Here is a 20,854-nt window from a genome sequence, read left to right as displayed (position 1 = left end):
AGGAGGCTAGGGCCTCCACTGGTGAGGTCTGGGGCAAGGTCCAGCTGAGAAGCCTAGCTCCTTGCCACGAGCTGCTGGGGGAAGGGCAGAAGCTACTGGTCTTTCTACCCCAGTGCTTGGAGGCTCCATCTTTTAGATCAGCCTCTGCTCGTACAATGTTTCTCATCGTGGGGGCTGGGCCGATAGTTCATGGGGGCACACAGCAGAGAAGATCCATACTAACGGGATAGCTATGCCAGTCCAGCTACACCCTCCCTCCTACATTGCAAACCTGCTGCCACATCTATAAGTAACTCCAAGGAAGTCACTCACCTTCCCCGAGTACAGCCACTAATGCAGCAGGCTGTAACCACAGCACACATGGAGCGGCTGCCAACCCCAACCCAGCCAGCAGCCTGCCTGCTGAGGTTCTTCCGTTGCTCCCGCAGCTCTTAACTCAGCCTTCTCGGTGTGGGAGCAGGGGGAGGGAATGAGCAGTTAAATGCCCATCAGAATAATCAAGATGGGGGTGAGGAGAGTCTGCAAGAAAGACAAACAAGGAGAATAAAATTGACTGCCTGAAGGGAGAGAAACCAGAGAGAAATGGGAGGAAGGAGCCAAGCCAGGAGAGGCCGTGTCAGCTGTTCCTGCATGGCACCAGGAGCTGGGAGCAGCACCCAGCCCTTCCCTGGGGCACCACCAAGGCCAATCTGGAAGTTGCTGGGATGGCAAGTGGCCTTTCGATGCACAGCTCCTGCCCGTCTGGCTGCTGTGGGGAACGAGAGGGGCCTTCCCAGCCCCAGGGGCACCAGGCTGCACCCCTCCCCTGCTCACATCCCTCGGAGCCCCCAGGCTGCCGAGGGGGTGGGAGCAGGGGGGCTCGCGGCTGCTCCAGCTTCTCCCCCCCCCCAGCTCCAGGGCCCACCTCCCTTTGCAAAGTGGCAGGAGACCTGGCCCCGAGCCCAGCCGGCCACAAGCAGCAGCCGCCAGAGCACAGCCTGCGGGCTCAGGCCACCGCCTCCTTTGCGGGGCGGGACCAGCAGAACAGCCCACAGCGCGAGGCCCCGCCCCTTTCCCCGGGGAGTGGGCGGGACTACATCCCTTGACAGGCAGGTAACTTTCCATCCTCGTCCTCGTGGTCCTGCAAGCCACCGCCCCCTCCCGGCCGGACTCCAGCCCCTTGGCTCGGATTGGCTGAAGGTTCATAGCGTCCTCGCCCATCTCCACAGCGATTGGTCGCTGTTGTACACCGGGCACGCCCCCTTCGGGCTCCAGCTCCTTGCTCTAACCCGGCTTGCAGATTGCCTGGGCAGACGGCTGGAGCGGGCTGGTACCGTCAGGCTGCTAACCATGATCCTGTGTCCCCCGAGCACGGAGCACCCCCGCGGAAACCAGTGCCAGCGGCTGCAGGGCCAGGTGAGCTCCAGTGCCCCCAGTCCCCCCCCCCCCGCGGAAACCAGTGCCAGCGGCTGCAGGGCCAGGTGAGCTCCAGTGCTCCCAGTGCCCCCCCCGCGGAAACCAGTGCCAGCGGCTGCAGGGCCAGGTGAGCTCCAGTGCCCTCCCCCGCGGAAACCAGTGCCAGCAGCTGTAGGGCCAGGTGAGCTCCAGTGCCTTCAGTCCCCGCGGAAACCAGTGCCAGCGGCTGCAGGGCCAGGTGAGCTCCAGTGCGGCCCCCCCCCCTGCGGAAACCAGTGCCAGCGGCTGCAGGGCCAGGTGAGCTCCAGTGCCCGCCCCCCCGCGAAAACCAGTGCCAGCGGCTGCAGGGCCAGGTGAGCTCCAGTGCCCCCAGTCCCCCCTCCCCGCGGAAACCAGTGCCAGCGGCTGCAGGGCCAGGCGAGCTCTAGTGCTCCCAGTGCCCTCCCCCCGCGGAAACCAGTGCCAGCGGCTGCAGGGCGAGGCGAGCTCCAGTGCGGCCCCCTGCGGAAACCAGTGCCAGCGGCTGCAGGGCTAGGCGAGCTCCAGTGCCCCCCCCCCCGAGGAAACCAGTGCCAGCGGCTGCAGGGCCAGGTGGGGACGCGGGTGACCGTCCCCGTTCGGGGTCCCCTCATCGCGCTGCACTCACAGCCGTGTAGACCTTCCGGTCTCCGGTGGCCCCCGCCCCCTTGTCTCGCGCTAATCGGCCCCTGTCCCCCTGGGAGAGTTGGGGACGGAGCCTGGACGCTGCCGCGGGCACTTTGCCTCGCTGCCCGGGCGCCTGGCCCCGCACTCCCAAGGCACCTTTCCTCGCCCCGGGACCGTGTCCTCTCCTCGCCCGCACGGCTACACGCCGCAGCGAGCCCGCTCCGAGCGCACGAGCCGCCCGTCCCGCCGGCAGGGGCCGGGGCAGGAGCATCTCCCGATCCAGTGCAGGGTCTTTGTCCTGGGATGCTGATGCCTCGTCCTCCCCATCACTGCCAATCAAAGTTGTTTTTCTCCTTTCCTCCCGCACTGCCCCTGCTGCCCGCCGGGGGCGCTGCGCCGGGCTGCGGCTGGAGAGACAATGGAGCCGGCCGGGCGCTCTTGCGGGGGCCGAGGCCGGGGACGTGCTCGCTTCCCTGCGCTGCTCCAGGGGAGTCCCGGGACTGGCCCTAACGCAGGGCCGCCTTGCTGGAGCGCTCCCAGTGCCTGGCTCCCTGGAGTTCCCGCCAGCCTCCAGATTAAAGTGCGCCCGTCCCCCTCGCAATCTCCAGTGCCTCATGCTGGACTTGCCATGATCCACGGAGCCTGCCCCGTTCCCTGGCCCTGACAGCAGCCCACCTGTGTGCTGGGTCCTGCTGAATGTTCGTATTGGTACCAAGCCGGCCCTGCAGTGCAATAGTCTAGAGCCAGACTCTGGTGCTTCAGGCACAGTGAGTTTGGGTCCTGTGTCTTCCGCCTCCCTGCCTGCTTACTTGTCAGTCAGCCTTCTCCCCAGTACCTTGGGCATCTAGGGGGGTCTCTTCTAGAGTTACTCCCTGACACTAGAAAGGCTCTACAGAGAGCCTGCAGCTACTGGTAGACTGAAATTGCTATGCATTGTTAATGGATCTGGGAATTTGGGATACCAAATAGCCAAGGAGAGAAGGGGGGAGGAGAAATACAGGTGGCTCTGGAGGCTGGCATGGGGTTTCTGGAGTCCTGGGCAGTGGAACTCTCTCACTGGAGCCATGGGTGCAGAACACACTCCGCCCCAATATGCATTGTTGGGTGGTTCAGTGTCTCCTCTCAGGAAGTGCTCTCTGCAGACAGTTATTTACCGCTCATCACCCCTGTGCTGGGTCCCCTGCTGAAGTGGGGTGTGATGTGTCGTGTACTCCCAAGAGGCCCGCAGTACCTGAACAGAGCTTACAGGCTTTTACGCAGCCAGGGTGCGCCCCACTCCTGGCAGTGTACCTGATGTGGGGAGAAGAGAACAAATCCCTTTTGCCCTTGCTTCCTATGCCTGCTCTTGGAAATGACACCCTGGGAAGATGGACATGAGTTGATTTAGGTTTCATTAATGTACAGTAACCAGGCTCCACAGGCTTCTTCAAATGGGAACTTGTGGGGAGTGTCTGAATAGCTCTGGGTGACTTCCAAACCTACAAGGGCGGGCTGGGCACTTGTCTGAGTCCAGTGGGGGTCAGGAGCCGAGCCCAGAGGAGCAGAAAGCACAGACCCATAGAAAGCGAGCGAGAGCTGTTTGTGCAGCATGTGCTGCTCTGCATGCTGCTTCTCCTGCTGACAGAATGACATCACTCGGCTTTAGGCTGAGCCAGAACTCAGATCTGGTTTTGGGAGCTCAGCCCTGGAGCTAGTGGGAAGGGACTAAAGGCAGCAATACAGGGGACAAGCTGCAAGTGCAGTGCTTGGGATTATGGCCTTTGAGCCTGGGAAGTGGGGCCATAGCATTGTCACCAGCCTAAAAATGCACCAAAGCCGACTCTTTTGTGCCACTGCCAGAGCTAACAAACGCTCTTAAGAAAGGGGAAGTTGGGAGGCGGAGAGGGAAAGGCCCACCTTGCGGTGTGGAGCTGGGTAATTTTGCACTGCTGCTCCTCGCTGAACAGAGAGCTGCTGGGCAGTAAAGGGGAACAGGAGCTTCTGAAAGAACTGCAGGAAAAGCCATTTAAGATTTTAAATAGTGAATTGAATCAGGAGAGCCTTGGCATGTATGCCTTACACCAGAACACCTGCACATCCTCCCCAGGGCTGGGGAGACTCTTCAAGCTGCTGCTGCTGCTGTCATCAAACCCTGCTGCATCCTCCTGGCACCTTCAGGGTGGCACCGGCACTGCCAAGGGACCCTGACTCCTGTAAGATTGAAAAGCCTCTAGGTCATTGTTTAAATGTATCTGATGTTCCTGTACTGATGGCTGAGGAATTCAAGGCTGTCTGCACTGGGCATTGTTGCTATCCTATGGGAATCTCATGGCTCATGAGCCTCTCTTCTATCTGTGTGGTAGATGTTCTGAAAAGTCTCTTTTCTGCCTCTCTGTTTTGGAGCTGTGAGCTGGGAATGCGGCTGGCTTGACTCTTCCTTGCATGCATCCTGTTCATAGAGGATTGTTCAGTGCTGCTTGGCTCAGCTGTTGATTGGCCGACCTCCCCTAGCATGGAACAGGAAAGCTTGGCTGCTTTGTGCATTTCCATGTTGGTCAGCACCTGCCTTGGCAGGACTCTGGCCCCAGGAAGTTTAAACCATTGGAACAGAGGGCAGAGATGTGGTGAATTCAAATGAAGTGGCATCTGGGAACTGGACAAAACTCAGCCCCTGTCCTGAGGAGCTTACAGTCTATAAAACTGGAAACCGGCTGGCATTCAGAGCTGCTTGCTCTAGCTGGGAGGAGAATGTCAATTAGCATTCAGCCTTTGAACCAATGTGAATACCCCAGTGAGACCCCCAGGCTCTTGGATCAGGCACTGTCAGCCTATCAAAGGGGAGTACAATTTTGGACTGTCCTCTGTTCTGGCTTTGGCAAAAGATTTCTTCTGGGAATGTCAGGGCAGGTGCCCTTGGGCAGGGTTGCAAGGTTCCAACTTTTATTTTTCCTATGTCCCAGGTGTGCTTGCTTGCAACCTAGCCTGAGGAGCTAACATTACATTTATTTAGAGCACAGCTGGAGGTAACCAACCCAGAGAGTTCACACAGCCACCATTATGTGCACATCTTGATGGCTCCACCTTGGATTCTGCATTTTACAAGAATGTAATGGGTAAAGTTGGCTAATAAATGAGTTCTGAGGAGGGTGGCCATGGGATTGGGAAGATGTTTCCCATGTAGGGCGCAGCATGAGAAAAGGCAGAGTTTGACCTTAGTGCCTGAATCGGGAAGGTGGCAGCCACGGCAAAGAGGAAGGTGGGGTGCAGTTGTGCAGGTCCCTGAAGGTGGGAATGCGGAGTTGAAATGTGACACATGGTGAAGAGAATCCAAGGTAGGGGTCTGGGGAGAGAACTCCAGCTGGGCTGCCGGTGTGAGACTCAGGGAAAGCTGCAGTAGCTGGATGGGACAGGGTTTGGGAGCGAGGGTAGAGAGGAAAGAGATGGATTTTGGAGCTGATGGGGAGAATCCACTGAAAGCATGAGTGAGAGTCAGGGACATGCTGATAGTGCTGTTGCGGGGGGAGGGTATAAGGAGCTCTTGTTTCTATGTGGCGTATGAGCTGGTGCTGTGAGAAGGCCATTTGCAGAGACCATCTCAAGTCCAGGCTTGCATAGAGGGGCTGGACCGGATTAGAGAGTGAAACAGAAGCCGGAGAATGAATGAGGTATCCTGGAAGAGGGGATGAGGAAGGCCCCATTGGAGAGGGTTGGGACACTGGCGTATCCTGGGAAAGATGCGCAGCAAGGCATCTAACTTGTCTCTGTGTGCGGGTATGGGTATTAGGATCCCAGGTTGAAAGCAGTTTCCTTCTGCACCCAGTAGAAGCAGAGGGAGTAGAGAAGGGATAAGTGCCCCTCCGTCACATCTGCCCCTGTGCTTGGGAGTGTTTTAGTCTGCAAAGCCCCAAAATGACCCAATGAGAGAGACTGCTGGATCCTGTGGTTGGGGCTGTGTTTGTACTTTGAGGGGTTGCCATTGTATGCTGCAAAACCCTCTGCCCCGAAAGGGAGGGAATGCAAAGGCAGAAGAGTAAAAGATTTTAATGGCAACCACTTTCTGATTGTGTCAGACTGGCTTCATTTACAAGCCCCAGGGCTACTTCCTAAAACACCACCCAGGCCAGCTTCACAGACAGTCCAGGCAGCTTCTCCTGCCTCTTGCAGGATCACAACTAACCGGTATCGGAACTGACCCAAGGGCACTGATGGATAACACCGAATAGAATCTGGCTTGCCCTCCTGCAGCCCCACTGACTTCTGCATTTCTAAAAGAAGCAAAAACGTGTTTACTGACAGGTGGTTGTTGTTTTTTGGAGTGTGGGAGGACCTGGAGATGTGCCAGGAGAAGGCATGTTGAGCAAGCTGGGGGTATTTCTGCTTGTTCAAAGCGAAGCCTGTTTTGTGGCACTAGGGCAAACTGAATTGAAGCTCCAGCAGTGACTAGATTTCTTCCAATGCACAGGCAAAAGCGGGCTCCAAAGCTGCACATGCACTGCCGTGTCACCCAGAGTGAAATAATTTGCTGGGCCTGTGTTGTTGCCATTGTTCCCAGATCTAAGGGGCACAGAGGTGCTGAGGGGGCTGCCGCACCCCCTGGTGTACAGTGGTTTCCATCATATGCAGGGTTTACCGTTTGGGTCAATGGCCCTCAGCACCCCACTGTACACATTGTTCCAGCGCCCCTGAAGGGGCACTGTGGACTTTGACAAGAGCAGTGATTAAAATTTGATGCACCTCATTCCTCTGCCCCGAGCCTGGCCGCCACTGCAGTGGCTTGTGGGAATCCCTGCTACAGGGGACCCCAGACTCACTGAGGCAGGGTTACAGAGCAGGGGAGAGCCACTTCAAGAGCTCTTGGGAGTCATTGTGGAGAGTTTCCCAGCGGCTAGAAAGAAGTAAACGGTGAGCAAAGAGCCCCCTTCCTGCTTGCTTATTCTTCCATATCTAGGCTGATGAGCCTCATCACCCCTGGGCTAGCTGCTGTGGCGAGCCGCTGAGGTAGCAGCAAGGCCTGGCAGCCTGCAGCAGCAGCTGGAACAAGAGGATAACTCACAGCGATAGCTAGGGTCAACAGCCCAATACTTTCCTAGGCCTTTGTGTGTGACAGGAAATTCCTGGTCCTCTATTTGGATATCTTCCCAGGGGGATACAGCCATAGCTTGTCTCAGGTAGCTGCAGAGTTTCATAGGACTCTGAAAGAGTCAGCGTATATTATTTGATCCCATAATTGCTTGGCAAAGCTGGCCTTCCTCCTCTAAGGAGGCAGAATTCCCCTTGTCTGGGGAGTGCGCGCACCCAGAAGACTCAGCACAGATTTCTGGCTTGTTCTCCCCTGCTGCACACTGACAAGATGAGCCAGGCACCTCTTTTATTTATATCCATTGGGGGCACAACCCCCACAACCCTGCTGCAGGCAATGGAGCAAAACTGGGCTCAGACGGTCTTGCAAATACCTTTGCAACTGGGTAGTGCTCCCTCTGCCCTCAGAGATTGTTTGTCATCTTGTGTCCCCAAAAGGGCAGGACTGTGGCAAGATTATGGGCTTCACTGGGAGAAGGAGCTACAGCAAAGTCACAAATGAATTTTCAGATAAGCTTTTGTCGCTATTGAGTCTTGCAATATTAACATACAGATAAATGAGCTAATGGAAAGAGAGTTCAGTTGGGTGACTGGTTGCTGATGCAGTCTGGCTTTTCCATCCCTCAATATTGTTGTCACTCTAACAGTTAAATAATAACCTTCTAGATCACTTAGGAGCTACATTCCAAGCTGGAATGATACAACGGGGCACTGGCTTCTCTGCAAACTGCCTGTGGCCACGTTCCCCTGCAGGGAAGGGAAATCCTAGGACACCACTGTTTGTACTCTCAACTTGCTGCTCTGAGGAGGTATGGGCCCTCCCACCAGGGCTGGCTACTGGATATTCCCTGCCTCCAGCATTCTTCTCAAAGGGATGCAAAAGGAGCTGAGTCACTGCTTTTGAATGGGACTGTTGGCTGTTCTCCTGACACAGGCTGGAGGCCCAGAGGCACTAGCCAGACCGGCACAGGAGTGCTGCTTCCAAGCTTTGGAGAGCGCTTTCTGAGTAGGGATGAAGGCCTTGCGCACTGAAATGGAAAACCCCTATTGAATTCCTCTTGTTCCAGCCCCATGGGGCAGAGGCAAGTTTACTCCTATTCTCCAGAGCTTCAGCCACTATTTGAGCCCCAAGCAGTGGTGCTCCCAGTGGGGAGACTGCTCCACACACTAACTGGACACGACCCAGGCAGCTTCCAGTTTAACAAGAGGGTAAAGTCATGCCTCTTACAAACAAGCTCCCCCCATTGCAGCCAGTATCAGCCTCCTGTTTCAGCCTTGCTTGGATCCCCAAACCCGGCATGGCAGTCTCCAACCAGAGAAATGGCTGTTGTCCAAACTTCTGGCCTTCCCTTTAGTGGGCTTGGGTCGAGGGCCATATAGGAAGAATCTGCCCTGAAACAAGGGAACCTCAGCGTCCCCTTTGTGACATTTTCTGCTTCTCTCTCTTAGCCCTGGGGGTGCTTACGAGGGCCAATTGCTGCGATGCTGGGACTAGCACCATTTCAGCCCCTCTCAGCTCTCCAGCGGACTCCAAGCCCCCAGGTGAAAGCCAGCTCCTGCTGGAGTGGGCCCCCTCTAACACTGCGGCTCTGTCTCCCTCAGGTAGTGAAGATGACTAGTAGCGACCAAGAGCGACCACAGTTCCTGTTTGTGAAAGCGCTGGCCAGCCGGGGGCGCCTGGAGGCAGTGACACAACAGATGGGCTACCACCCGCAGTATCTGGACAGCTTCCTCAAGATGCAGCACTACTTGCTTCACATGGACGGCCCACTGCCATTTGCCTGCAGACACTACATCGCCATCATGGTACGTGCCAACTCTCACTTCTTGGAAAGCAGCTGAAGTAAAGGCCTCCTTCCTGGCCCTACGGCAACAGCCTGCCAGGGCATAACGGTAGCCTGCCAGAGCACTCAGTCCTTAGCTTGGCTGGTGCCCAGTGTCTAGTGGCTGCCACGTCTCCATAGAAGGCTCAGTGATGGAGGAGGCAAGGGTGAGCTCTCCTCTCGGTCGCCATTATTCTGTGCTGCCAGAGTCTGGGGTCACCTCTCCCTGCAGAAGGCCCCAGTTAGGTTCTGTGTCTTGCGTCCCTCTGCGGGAGCTCTGATATCCTTTGTGCGTTGGCCCTAGGCAGGCTGCAAAGCTTCTCTTTGGGTGGGTGGCCTTGGACTTCATGCTCAGCTGGAGTCTTCAGACAGTTGCCTGTGCTGGTTATCTGGGTGGTGTCCCTGGCCCCGTGGATACTGCATTGTCCTCTGGAGAAGCTGCTAAGGCTGTGCTTCATGCACTCAGGGTCTGAGTTGATCTTGCAGGCAGCTGCTCGGCACCAGTGCTGGTATCTGGTGAATCTGCACATGCTGCAGTTCCTGCGAGTGGGGGGAGATCCCCAGTGGCTGCAAGGCCTGGACTTCATCCCTCCCAAACTCCGCAATCTTAATGAGATCAACAAGATCCTGGCTCATCGGCCTTGGCTCATCAGCAAGGAACACATTGAGGTAACTGCACGTGGGACATGGATTTGAAGAGTCTGGATGTGGGCTGATGGGTGGAATGAGAAGGGAACATAGGGCTTAGAGCTGCCCGCTCCTTCCATCATGCACGGTCCCCTTGCAGATTCCTTCGAAAGGGAGCCTGTCATGAAGAGGGAGGAGACCTTGGGTGAGTCACTTGATGGACAGGGCAGCCAGTAACCCAGTCTACAGATGCAGGCATTATATTCAAGGGGAGGGATAGCTCAGTGGTTTGAGCACTGGCCTGCTAAACCCAGGGTTGTGAGTTCAGTCCTTGAGGGGGCCATTTAGGGATCAGGGCAAAAATCTGTCTGGGGATTGGTCCTGCTTTGAGCAGGGGGTTGGACTAGATACCTCCTGAGGTCCCTTCCAACCCTGATATTCTATGATAATGATACATGAAGAGAAGGGAGTTACCTCACAAGTGGAGAACCAGTGTTGGCAGGGCCAATTTGATCAGGGTGGATGAGGAGGTGTCAATTCCAGGAGAGGCCTGCATCTGTAACTTTCACTCTATGCATCTGTACAAGTGGCTTTTTTACCCACGAAAGCTTATACCCAAATAAATCTGTTAGTCTTTAAGGTGCCACTGGACTCCTTGTTGTTTTTGTGGATACAGACTAACCCGGCTACCCCCTGATACTAATAACCCAGTCTGTTTTCTTGCTGTGCTATCAGTCTGTGTCTGACCTACCCCACAGAAGCTGCTGAAGATCAGTGAGCAGAGCTGGTCTCTGGCAGAGCTGGTCCACGCTGTTGTCCTCGTGGCACATTACCATGCTCTCGCCAGCTTTGTCTTTGGTTGTGGCTGTGAGCAGGAGTGGCTGGATGGCAGGAGCATACTGAAGTCAACGTTGCCAGGAAACCAGTGTTTCTGTGAGTCCGCCAGTGGGAACAGCTGTAATCTGGAATTGCTGCGCGTTAACCGCAAACGGGTGAGCCACCAAGGATTTAACTCTCCCAGTGGCCAGGGGGCCAATGGAACGAGGACTGCTGGCTGATTAACAGTTGTGTATTGTCTTCTCGCACAGTCTCTGGACTCCTGTGTGGAACTTGAATCACTCCGGGAACGTATCCAAAGGATCCACCTGGAGACTGAGGGCCGAGAGGAAACGAGGCCACCACCCCAAGACAGAGAGGAAGGTAATCCAACGGGGCAGGCTGGAGATCTGGCACCCCAGAGGTCTCTGCTGGGAGAAGGGCAAGCCCCCAGTTTAGGCCTGTCCCTGTAGAGGCTGCAGGTGCCACCCAGGACTCTTCTCTCTTTGTAGGACTAGAAAGATGTGCCACAAAGAATTACCTACAAGCTCCTTGAACTGTAGAGTATCTAGTGGGTGGCCACAGGAATGTGGAATTGGGGGTTAGTGTCCTTAACACTGGTTAATCCACACCCTTCCAGATCATTGGAGAAGACTGATGTTTTCCACGACTGTAGAGAGCAGGAAAAGCTGAGGAAATGACAAATGTGGCTATAGGGAACCTGAGAAATGATGCTGAAGAGACCTCTTTCCCCAAGGGAGGGAAGGGAAGTGCCATTGATTTGTCTATTTCAAAAGTGAAGAAAGCCCCTGGGAGTGTTGTAAGAATCAGTTTTGCCCTGGGAGAATGGTTTAGATAGGGTGTAACACTCATGAAATGGGTACCAGAGCGCTTAGCTGGGATTGACTCTTTCTGGCTCTGCAAGCTCAGAGAGGCAGTAATGCTGTGGGGAGTTGGGATTTCATGCCCCAGGAGATTTCTCTGGAGGGAGACCATGCCCCTTGCTGCTGGATGCTGCAGAGAAGCAACATAAACTTGTGGCGGAGCTGTTCTAATCTCCCCTATGGGTGGCGGTGGGCTCTTTTTTTCCTCAGATTTTGATGGGGAAATTGTCAGAGCCACAGATCTCTCCTGCTATGTGCAGGACCCTGACTTTGGCTACCAGGACTTTGCCAGGCGAGATGAAGAGCAGACCCAGATATTTAGAGTCCAGGTGAGTGTTTTGCTCTCTCTTTTTATGGGGTGACCTTGGAAGGCAGGAGCAGAGTCTGGGCCCAGGATCTTTGTTCCATGTCAACAGTAGGGTGAGAGAGTGCCATGCGGTTGCTCTAGGCTCACATGCCTCAGACTAAAACAGCAGCATCCCAGGAGGCCGTGAGACAGAGGGGGCTACACCAGCCACTGTCGTGGCGCGGCGTCACTCTGAAAAGTGATGGTCAAGATGCCCCCTCTTACAAGAAGCAGGTTGTGGAGGGAGATGAGTCAGAGCTACTGACCTTGGAGACAAACAAGTGTTCTGCTGTTGCAGAGCCAGCACAGTTCTGTGGGAGGGAGCCAGATTCTGTTCAGCAACAGCTTTGCTGCCAAAGTTCCAGTAGCAGGACCAGGTGTTCTCTTGCACCTGGACAACCCCACTAGAGGCAGGTGTAACTGAGGGCAGGGTTTGGCTGCTGGCAGAGCAAGAAAACCTCTTGCTGTTCTGATTCCAGCAAGAGCTTGTCCTGTCTGAGACACGCTGGACACAACACTGCTTTCAGCCTCAGTGGCTTTTCCACTGGCTCATTTCATGAGGTTGCTGAGTTTCCCCCTCTGGCACTGAAGGAATCTTGCTCTGTTTGGCAGGATTACTCCTGGGAAGACCATGGATTCTCGCTGGTAAACAGACTCTACTCTGACGTTGGCCACCTCCTGGATGAGAAGTTCCGTACAGTTGACGGTCTCCAGAGCAATGCCATGGCCAAGCGGCAAGGCTGTGAATCTTCAGTCTTCAAACGGGGCATCTGGAACTATATCCACTGCATGTTCGGAATTAGGTATCCCAGCCCTACAGGGCAAGGGGTCTCAGTGCAAGGCTTACATGGGGTTGTCACCGAAGAAAATCTAACTCTTAGCATATGTGTGATTTGTCCGGGAGAGGAGCTTGGCCTGAGAAATGGGGACATTACAGCTGTCTCTGTGCCCCAACCTTGTAGACTGGTTTAGAGAATCCATGAGGAATTAAGCAGGGATAGGTTGACATGAGCCTTCAAACCTGGCTGAGCTTTTGGATGACAAGGTTGCCCATGGTGCTCCCCCAGTCCCTTCTCGGGATGTCTTGTGGGAGTGGCTCAGGTATGGCTTACGTAGCAGCAGAATTGTTTTGCTATGCCCTCCCACTTCTTACTGGCTCTAAGAGTGAGCAACGGGGGAAGGGGGGAGGAGAGGAGCAAGTGGGGAGAAGGAGTGACATGGGGGTGGGGCCATGTTTTGGGCACCAGTGGCCCCCCCACTTTTAGGGAGCTTCCATTGCCCCTGAGCCAAGGTGTGTGTCAGCTGCTGCCCTCCTGTATGTAAGCCTAGTGCCTCCAGATCAGTGAGCATCAGGGGCCTGATACAAGTGGTCATTCCAGCTCCTCTGGCTGCTATCTTGCTCCTGGAGAAGGTTGTGGCAGGTGGGCACGTGGAAGCTGGTTCTCACATGTGCCCTGGAACTCTTCCCACAGGTACGACGACTATGATTACGCAGAAGTGAATCACTTTCTGGAGCGTATGCTCAAAGTTTACATTAAAACTGTGACTTGTTACCCAGAGAAGACTAACCCAGAAATGTTCAGCCGGTTCTGGAAGCAGTTCAAGCACAGTGAAAAGGTACAGGGGCTCAGAGGAGAACATGGCGCATCTAATATCTCCATGTAGTCTCTTTGGCCAGTTTTTAGAGCCAGCAGTGCTTCAAGGGAAGCTTGTGCAGCTGTTGGGTCGAGCCCAAAGGGGGGAGGGGACCTGAGCCTGGCACATAAGGTCCTTCCTTCCAAACAAAGAGGTGTCAGGGCGGATCCAGAGAACACGAGACACGGGTGCTCCTGTGGGGCTGGAACTGGGCATCAGGGAGTGAGGCGCTTGGAGGCCTCATCACTGAAGGAGCTGCAAGCAATCTTGGGGCACCAGTGCTCCACTGCACTGTGACCTGTGCTGAGCTGCGCAATGTTGAACAGCTGCAGTAACCCGGGAGAAGCAATGCCTCTGCATATGGTCCATGTCTACCCTGCAGGGCAGAACTGTCCTCAGCACCAGTCTTGTTTGCAAGGCGCATGTGAGGAGGAGTAGTTCTCCTACTGGAGTGAGTCTCTATGGGAGGCTCTGGCAGACAGGCCCGCTGACTACCACATCCTCAGGAGCTGCTCCTGCAGAGATGACAGCAGGCTTGGGGAGTCAGGGAATTTGTGGTCAAATAAAACCCCCAGGAACAGTTGAATCCACAGGGCTATGAAGTCCATACAGGGCTTGGTCTGGATCTACTTGAATGTCCCTCCCTCTCACAGCTTCTCCAGTGCAAGCAGCTCATAACCCTGCAGAATTAGCCGTTCTCTCGCGTTGCAAGTCCATCCTCTCCACACAGGCTGACGGACTCCCTGCCCAGGCCAGAAGGAATCCATTAGCATTTAAACACTGGGCATGAAGGGCTCAGTGCCCTGGGGCTGCCCCCTCTAGACCTGCCCTGACAGTGGTCCCTGTAGATCACTGCACTACGTAAACTGCACCAAGCCTAAGCCCCTCTTTTGCTCCCTCAGGTCCACGTGAACCTTCTCATCCTGGAAGCCAGAATGCAAGCTGAGCTCCTGTATGCACTGCAAGCAATTACCCAGTATATGATCTCCTAGAGAGCAGGGATGGCTGGGTTATGGCAGGGGCGGCGCAGGCATCCTTGCCTCTCCATGGACTCCATACTTGAACCATCGGGCTGGAACTGGCTGCGATGGGTTTCTCTAATGTACTTGACTGTTCTGTTTCTATGGGGCACGATGAGTGACCTTGTTATGTGCAATTACCAAGCTGTGAGGCAACTCCATGCTGCTGTGATGTCGGTGTGAAGCTGGAGACTCAAATGTGTCCATGGCAGACTCCCAAAGACATGGGACAGGGAGGAAAGGATGGGCAGGGAGAGGGCATGTCTCTCTTTAAAGAGATGGGCTCTAACCATCTACAGTGGAAGCCCCTTCACCCAGGTGGCACAGGGAGCCTGTCCATGGGGGCAACCCAGTGCTGGATCCTGTGTGCGTTCCAGCCCTGGGGCAGAGCTGCAAGCTTGCTTCCTTTCCAGCACTGCAGCAGCATCACACTGGGCATGGCTGGCCGGTCAGACGCAGCGGCTGTGGGGTGATGTAGCTTGCTGTGGAGCATCACAATCAGTAGGGTGGCTTGTGGGTGTGTTCTGAAACTCCTTTAGTCAGAGGAGCAGAAGGGAGGAGCACTGGTTATGACCCAGGTTCTCCCCCTCCCCAGCACAGTACTGGAGGGAAACCAGCCTCCTGCATACGCTCCTGGTGGCACCATGCTGAGTACATGTCACTCCAGAGGAGGTGCAGTGATCAACATGCTGTATTCTCCCAGTGCCAGGAACAGGCTCTTTTCCTCCAGCTCCTGGAGGTGGCTGCTTGGAATGTTTCACTTCTGTAGAGCTGGGTTCTCGGACCTGCATCTCACCCTCGGGGTCTCCTATTGAGCCCCCTTTCTACCGAAACCACAGGGGGGCCATTGTACCCAAACGTGAGCTGGGTCCTACCCAAGGCTGCATAGCCTTGGGACGGGTCACTTGCTGCTCAGTATTGCCATGTGGGCCATGGGCCTGTTCACTGACAGGCCAGGTCAACTGAATCTGCCTCAATCAGCTCCTGTTATGGGGATGGCAGCCCCAGGACTGGAGCAGCTCCCAACTGACCAGCCTCCACCCACCAGCTCTGACCCATGCGCAGGCCTGCACCTCATTCTCTTTGCCATGGGCAGGATCCACATGCTGCAATGCTCTTCGTGACCCCGGGAGGGACTGAGGAGTAACAACTTGCCCTACGCCTGTTCCCGCTCTGGCCGGAGGAGCACACGCTGTGCTGCGCCCCCAGCCGTGGCTCAGAGGCTGGCCCAGCTTCAGAGGGAGATTCAGGTAAGGGCTGTGTCCAGAGGCCCCTTCTCCAAAGAGCTTTTTGGGGCATGAGGACACAGCTGGGACCTTCCTCGTAACTGGAGTCTGGAGGGTGAGTGTGAGGCACACTGCTTTGATCAGCCTGGTTACTTTGTGGAAGCTACAGAAAAAGCCTATTTTTGCTATAAATATAATTATGTTTGACACAATCTGCACCTGGCTCATCTCTCTTCAGGGGAAGGGGAGTTTCGTGTGCCCCGGCTGGAGAGTGTGCTGTAGTCCATCTGCTCTGCCTGCGGAGCTGGTGGCAGGCAGGGCCGAGCTGCACTGCCATAGCTTGTGCAGGCTTTCTACAGCAGGTCTGGTCATCTGTGTGCTGCGGTGCCTGTGTTCCTGACGTCTCCTGGCTTTGCCTGAGCCTGTGGAGATGCAGCAGTGCTGTATGGGCTCCCTGGCTGGTCAGACCTGGGGTAAACCTTTCTCCCCTCTGGTGCCCTTTGGCGCCATTGCCATGGGAGCCGATGAACTGTCCCTCGTAAAGGAGACTGCTAGCCCTGCTGCTTTGGCCAAGCTCCATCTCCTCTCGCCCACAGCAGCACTTTTTCTCTTGCTGTCCAAAACAGCTCTGGCATCTTGCAGCACTCTGCTCAACAGCCCCCAGGGAGCATGACTGGATGGGAAAAGGGTTAACTGAACCTACAGGACTTCACTGCAAGAAGGGAGCAATACTACCACAGCTGTGGGGGTGGGGCAGGAAGGGGTTGGGTAGCCTTAACCTCCCCTCCCACCACAGGTTGTAGAACAGGAGTGAATTTAAGGCTTCACTCCTGCCAGGGCAGCCTGCCTTCAAAGAAGGTGGGTGGGCAAGTGAGTTGTTCTGGATCCCTGGAACAGCATGAGCCTGGCAAACGTTTCAGCAGGAGGCTTTCTGGCCAAAGCCATGCAGGGGCTGATGACAATGTGGAAGCAGCTACTCCTTTCCTATGCTGATTATCTACACTTTGGGCCAAACAAACTGTAAGATGTAAACTAAGTAGATCCCACTGGATTTTATCACTTCTAAATGGAACTGGGAGAGGGGGTTTGCTTTTTTTGGCAGTGTATTTGCTGAAAAAGGGAAGTTTTGGTCAACCTTAAACTATTTGCAAATACATCTAATTTGCCTAATAGTTTTGACTGAAGTGGAAAAACTCAATGTTTCTGGAAATTTCAGCTCTCTGCTCAGTAGCTACCCAAAAGGCTAGCAGTGTTAGGGCCTATTCGGAAAGGGATAGAAATCCATGGTGCACCCACACCTTGAATAATCTGTCCAGTTCTGGTCGCCCCATCTCTGAAAAGGTACAGAGAAGGGCAACAAAGATGATCAAGGGTATGGAAAGGCTTCCATGTGAGGAGAGACTAAAATGACTAGGTCAGTTCAGCTTAGAAAAGAGATTAAGGGGTGTATATAATACAGATGTGTAATACAAATGACTGGAGAAGTTTTATTTACCCTCTCACACAATACAAAAACTAGGGGTCACCCAATTTAATAGGCAGCAGCCTTAATGCAACCATGAGGCAGTACATTTAGACACCACGCACACTTAACCTGTGGAACCCATTGCCAGGGGATGTTGTGATGGCCAAAAGTATTACCTGGGATTTAAAAAAAAAAAGTTCATGGAAGATAAATCCAGCAATGGCTATGGACCAATACAGTCAGAGATGTGACCCTAAACCTCTGACTGCCAGGAGCTGGGAGGAGAAAACTGGTGGCTCATTCCTATTGCCCTCTTCAGTGCGCTCCCGCTGAAGGCCTGGTACTGGCTCCTGTCAGACAGAACGCCCGATGGACCATTGCTCTAACCCAGCATGGCCATTCTCATGTTGGTGTTTCAGTAACATCTACTTCAATTTGCCCTAAAACCTAAAATGCAGGCATTTCTCAGAGAAACAATGCTGGAGCTCTTATCACCTTTAACTCAGAGGTGGGGGTTCATGCTGGCAATTCATAATAGTCATTAGGCAGAGGAGTGCGTGATGTAGCCTGGAGGGTAGGGCACTCATCTAGGAGCTGGGAGATTCAAGTTCAAAGTAGCATTACACTGTTTCATCAGGCTAGACTGAGAAATACCCCAGGGGGGTGGTGCTAAGTCACTCGCACAATGCGGGAGCCCCAAGTTAAATGCCTTGTGTACATTAGCCAGAAGGTAAAATTGACCCTGGGACTTCTGCAGCCTAGGACCGTAGAAGAACCTTGGTTGTAAGAGAGGTCCTCTTCTCTCCCTCCCGCCCCATATCATGGTTTTGTGAATCTAGTCCTTTGCTGATAATACATTAAATCAACATGAAAAGTTTCAGGTTGAAACAAATGTTTCATGTTTCATTTAGGAGTAGGTTAGATAAATGTCTATCAGGGATGGTCTAGACAGTATTTGATCCTGCCATGACGGCAGGGGACTGGACTTGATGACCTCTCAAGGTCCCTTCCAGTCCTAGAATCTATGTTGACCCACCTCTAAATTTTGACATTTTATTTTCTGCAAGTTTCTGAAAAATTGCTATTTTAGTCTGAGATGAATTTTTTTTCTCATTACTAGTGGAGGGGGAAAAATACACATCTCTACTTCTGGCTCTGGAGCTACAATTAACAAACCAAACTTCTGTAGGACTCAACTGGTTACTAAAGCTGTGCCTACACTGCCACTTCCAGCGCTAAAACTTTAGTTGTTCAGGGGTGTGAGAAAACACCCCTCTGAGTCACAAAAGGTTTAGTGCTGAAAAGCACCAGTACAGAGAGCACTTGCGCTCCCGGCAATAAAGCTACTGCTGCTTGTGCAGGGTGGTTGTTTTTTTTTAATCACCGGGAGAGCTCTCCCCCAGCGATCAAGTGTCTACACTGCCCACGTCACAGCACGGCCTCAGCAGCGCTGCAACATGGGGAGTGTAGACGTACCCTACGTGGCTCCGGCAGTATTTTACATGCCCAAGCACTCAGCTTAGCCTGGTTTTTCATTCACCATGAGGTGTTCAGAGGCTTGAAGATATTAGCCTAGTTACCATCACAGCAAGGGATGAGCAATGTCTCTACTTACACCCCCCTAACAGTGGCCAGGCGAAGTTCCACCGTGTTTCTATTGCACTACAGGATTACAAGAGGCTGGGGCAACCTTCCCTGCTTCCAAGGGCCTGACAATCTCTCTCCTAACCTTGTATTCAGATTCTCTCATCTGAAGGGGAAAAAGTTGAAGATAACTGGCTTGTACCTTCCTTGAACCAGCAATTGTGGATTTAATCTGAGCTGCACCCGGAAGCTTTCTAAGCTACATGTTGACCACTGATTAAACAGCAAGTGCTTGAGTCCCACTTCTGTCCCCTCCTCTAGCAGGTGTGAAGAACAGTAGCTCCTCTTAACTAAAAGGGCAGTTAAAATAGTCACTTCAAATTCCTGGCTCCTGCTGCTTTGTGTAGTCACTAACCTCAGTGCAAAGTAGGTAGTGAACACTCCCCTTCTGGTGGGGCCATGTTCCTGCTTGCTTTGCACTAGCGTAAGGGACCACAGAAACAGACCCCAAGACGTGGCCGTGGCATTCACAGCTCTGCTAGACTTAGCCTTTCCCAAGCAGGGGCATCCCCTCTTACACCGCTGGGAGCTGTAGACCCTGTTCAGCAGCTAGTGTGTTCTGCATGCCTGAGCACTTGCCCAGGGCGGGCGGCAGTCCTGAGAAGTCAGCCGGGGAACTTTTGGAATCACTAAGGAGCTCACAGCTGCGTGAGTGTGGCTGCCCATTCACCAGCAGGTGGCACCCTAGCCCCACAACTGTCCTCTCACACAGGCTGCATAGCTCAGGCATGTGCCCTCTGGCTGGTTCCCTACAGGGCCCCTGGCAGGGAGGGAGACGGAGAGCCTGGCACCTGACTGATTAAACCAGACACCCCTCCCCTCAGCCAGCTGAGCTGAGCAGAGGAATGTTCTCTCCAGGTCTGTTTGCAGAAACACCTTCAGTTCTGCTGCAGAGGGAGGTGGTTCTCAGCCTGTGGTACATGGATCGCTGGGGATACACACAGGTCTCTCTCGGGGGAGTGCGGGACATCAACTGACCTGGCTATTTGCCTAGTTTTACAACAGGCTACACAAAGAGCACTAGTGAAGTCAGTACAAGCTAAAATTGCAGAGAGTCAATGCTATACACTGAAATGTAAACAATATTTATACCCCAGTTGATTAATGAGGAGATGGTGAAAGTCTCATGTTGCACCCCCACCCCCGAATTCCATAAGTAAGCAGGTCCATGCTGGAGATTATTGCTCTAGTACTATTTTTGCTGCCAAAAGTGGGACAGCAAACCCCTGTCCCACAGCTGTGAGCTCAGCTGCCACTCACTGTCTCTTCTAAAGCCTAAAGCAAAAGTATCATCACGCTCTCATTTGGATTCAGGCCATCAGGGCACATGAGCCAGGGGGCAGGGCACAGAGCAGTTGCCAGCCTAGCATGATTCCTTCTCACTGCCTCACGCACAAGGCTGTGTTGGCAGGGGCAGGCGGGAGCTGCTTTGTAAGAGTGGAGTGTTCCCAAGTTTTCTGCTGGGAGGAATGGTATGCACTAGTCCCTGGAGAGCAACGAACAGTGCTGGGATAGTTAGTGTCCACAGCTTGTCCATTGCCCCATCACAGGACAGGTTTGGGTACAGCTCTTGCAATAGCAGGAGTAATAAAGATGTAATGGAAATGTGGACACCCATCAAGCAGTGACCTGCCCTAGGTTCAATTTCCTCCCCTTCTCCCAGCACACTGACCTGCACTTAGCCTCTCACCAGTTGCTGGGGCCAGGAAGCAGAATAAGGCAGGTGGGATGCCCCCTCCTGGCACTTTTCACAGGTTGCATGTTCTCCACCGCAACAATTTCTAGCCCCACTTTCCTCTGGAGGCAGCAAGGGAGGGCCAGGGTGAAAGTAACTTAACAGACTTACCGGTATGCAGGGTGGCTGGGGTGAGGGGGCAGCTCTGGGTCCCTGGAAGGGGCAGGGCTGGGGCCAGACTCCCATAGCCAGCCCTTCAGCACTGCCCAGCCCACACTGCCTGGGGCTCTGGCAGCAATTTAAAGGGCCAGGCCCTGGGGCAACTACACCTTTTGCGTGCCCCCTTCCCCCATCAATGGCCCTGCTGGTACAGTCACCTGTGCACTGGCTTTCTTACTGGTATGCCATACTGGACCGGACTGGCTTACTTTCACCTCTGGGGAAGGCAGGACATTTGTTCAACCTCATACTGCAGTGTTTAAAACAATCTCTAATTAGGGATTAGGATGAGCCCTCAGGGGAGGGTGTTATCCCACATCTGCTAATTGGGGTTCTTACACCTTACTCTGAAGCATCTGGTGCTGCTCACAGTCAGA

The 20,854-nt window shown here is 54.1% G+C and overlaps 1 protein-coding gene across 4 annotated transcripts; it reads left to right on the top strand.

Annotated features, from left to right (window-relative positions):
• Positions 1 to 1,223: 1,223 nt before the first annotated feature.
• On the top strand, positions 1,224 to 15,973 carry LOC120371516 (sestrin-3-like). 4 transcript variants are annotated; one of them, XM_039487308.1, is made up of 9 exons: positions 1,224 to 1,395; positions 8,701 to 8,904; positions 9,408 to 9,590; positions 10,307 to 10,540; positions 10,637 to 10,748; positions 11,459 to 11,577; positions 12,207 to 12,397; positions 13,067 to 13,211; positions 14,132 to 15,973. In XM_039487308.1, exons 1-9 carry the CDS (start codon positions 1,330 to 1,332, stop codon positions 14,219 to 14,221), a joined length of 1,344 nt encoding a protein of 447 aa, XP_039343242.1. In that variant the 5' UTR covers positions 1,224 to 1,329; the 3' UTR covers positions 14,222 to 15,973. The 4 variants fall into 4 exon arrangements, with proteins under 4 accessions (XP_039343242.1, XP_039343244.1, XP_039343243.1 ...); XM_039487310.1 differs by lacking the exon at positions 1,224 to 1,395 and adding an exon at positions 1,712 to 1,812; XM_039487309.1 differs by lacking the exon at positions 1,224 to 1,395 and adding an exon at positions 1,959 to 1,986.
• The last annotated feature ends 4,881 nt before the right edge of the window (positions 15,974 to 20,854 follow it).

Source organism: Mauremys reevesii, linkage group 9, assembly GCF_016161935.1.
Source record: "Mauremys reevesii isolate NIE-2019 linkage group 9, ASM1616193v1, whole genome shotgun sequence".
Taxonomy (NCBI): Eukaryota; Metazoa; Chordata; order Testudines; family Geoemydidae; genus Mauremys; species Mauremys reevesii.
The sequence above is the reverse complement of the archived record's forward strand: the minus strand, read 5'-3'. Positions and strand labels throughout refer to the sequence as shown.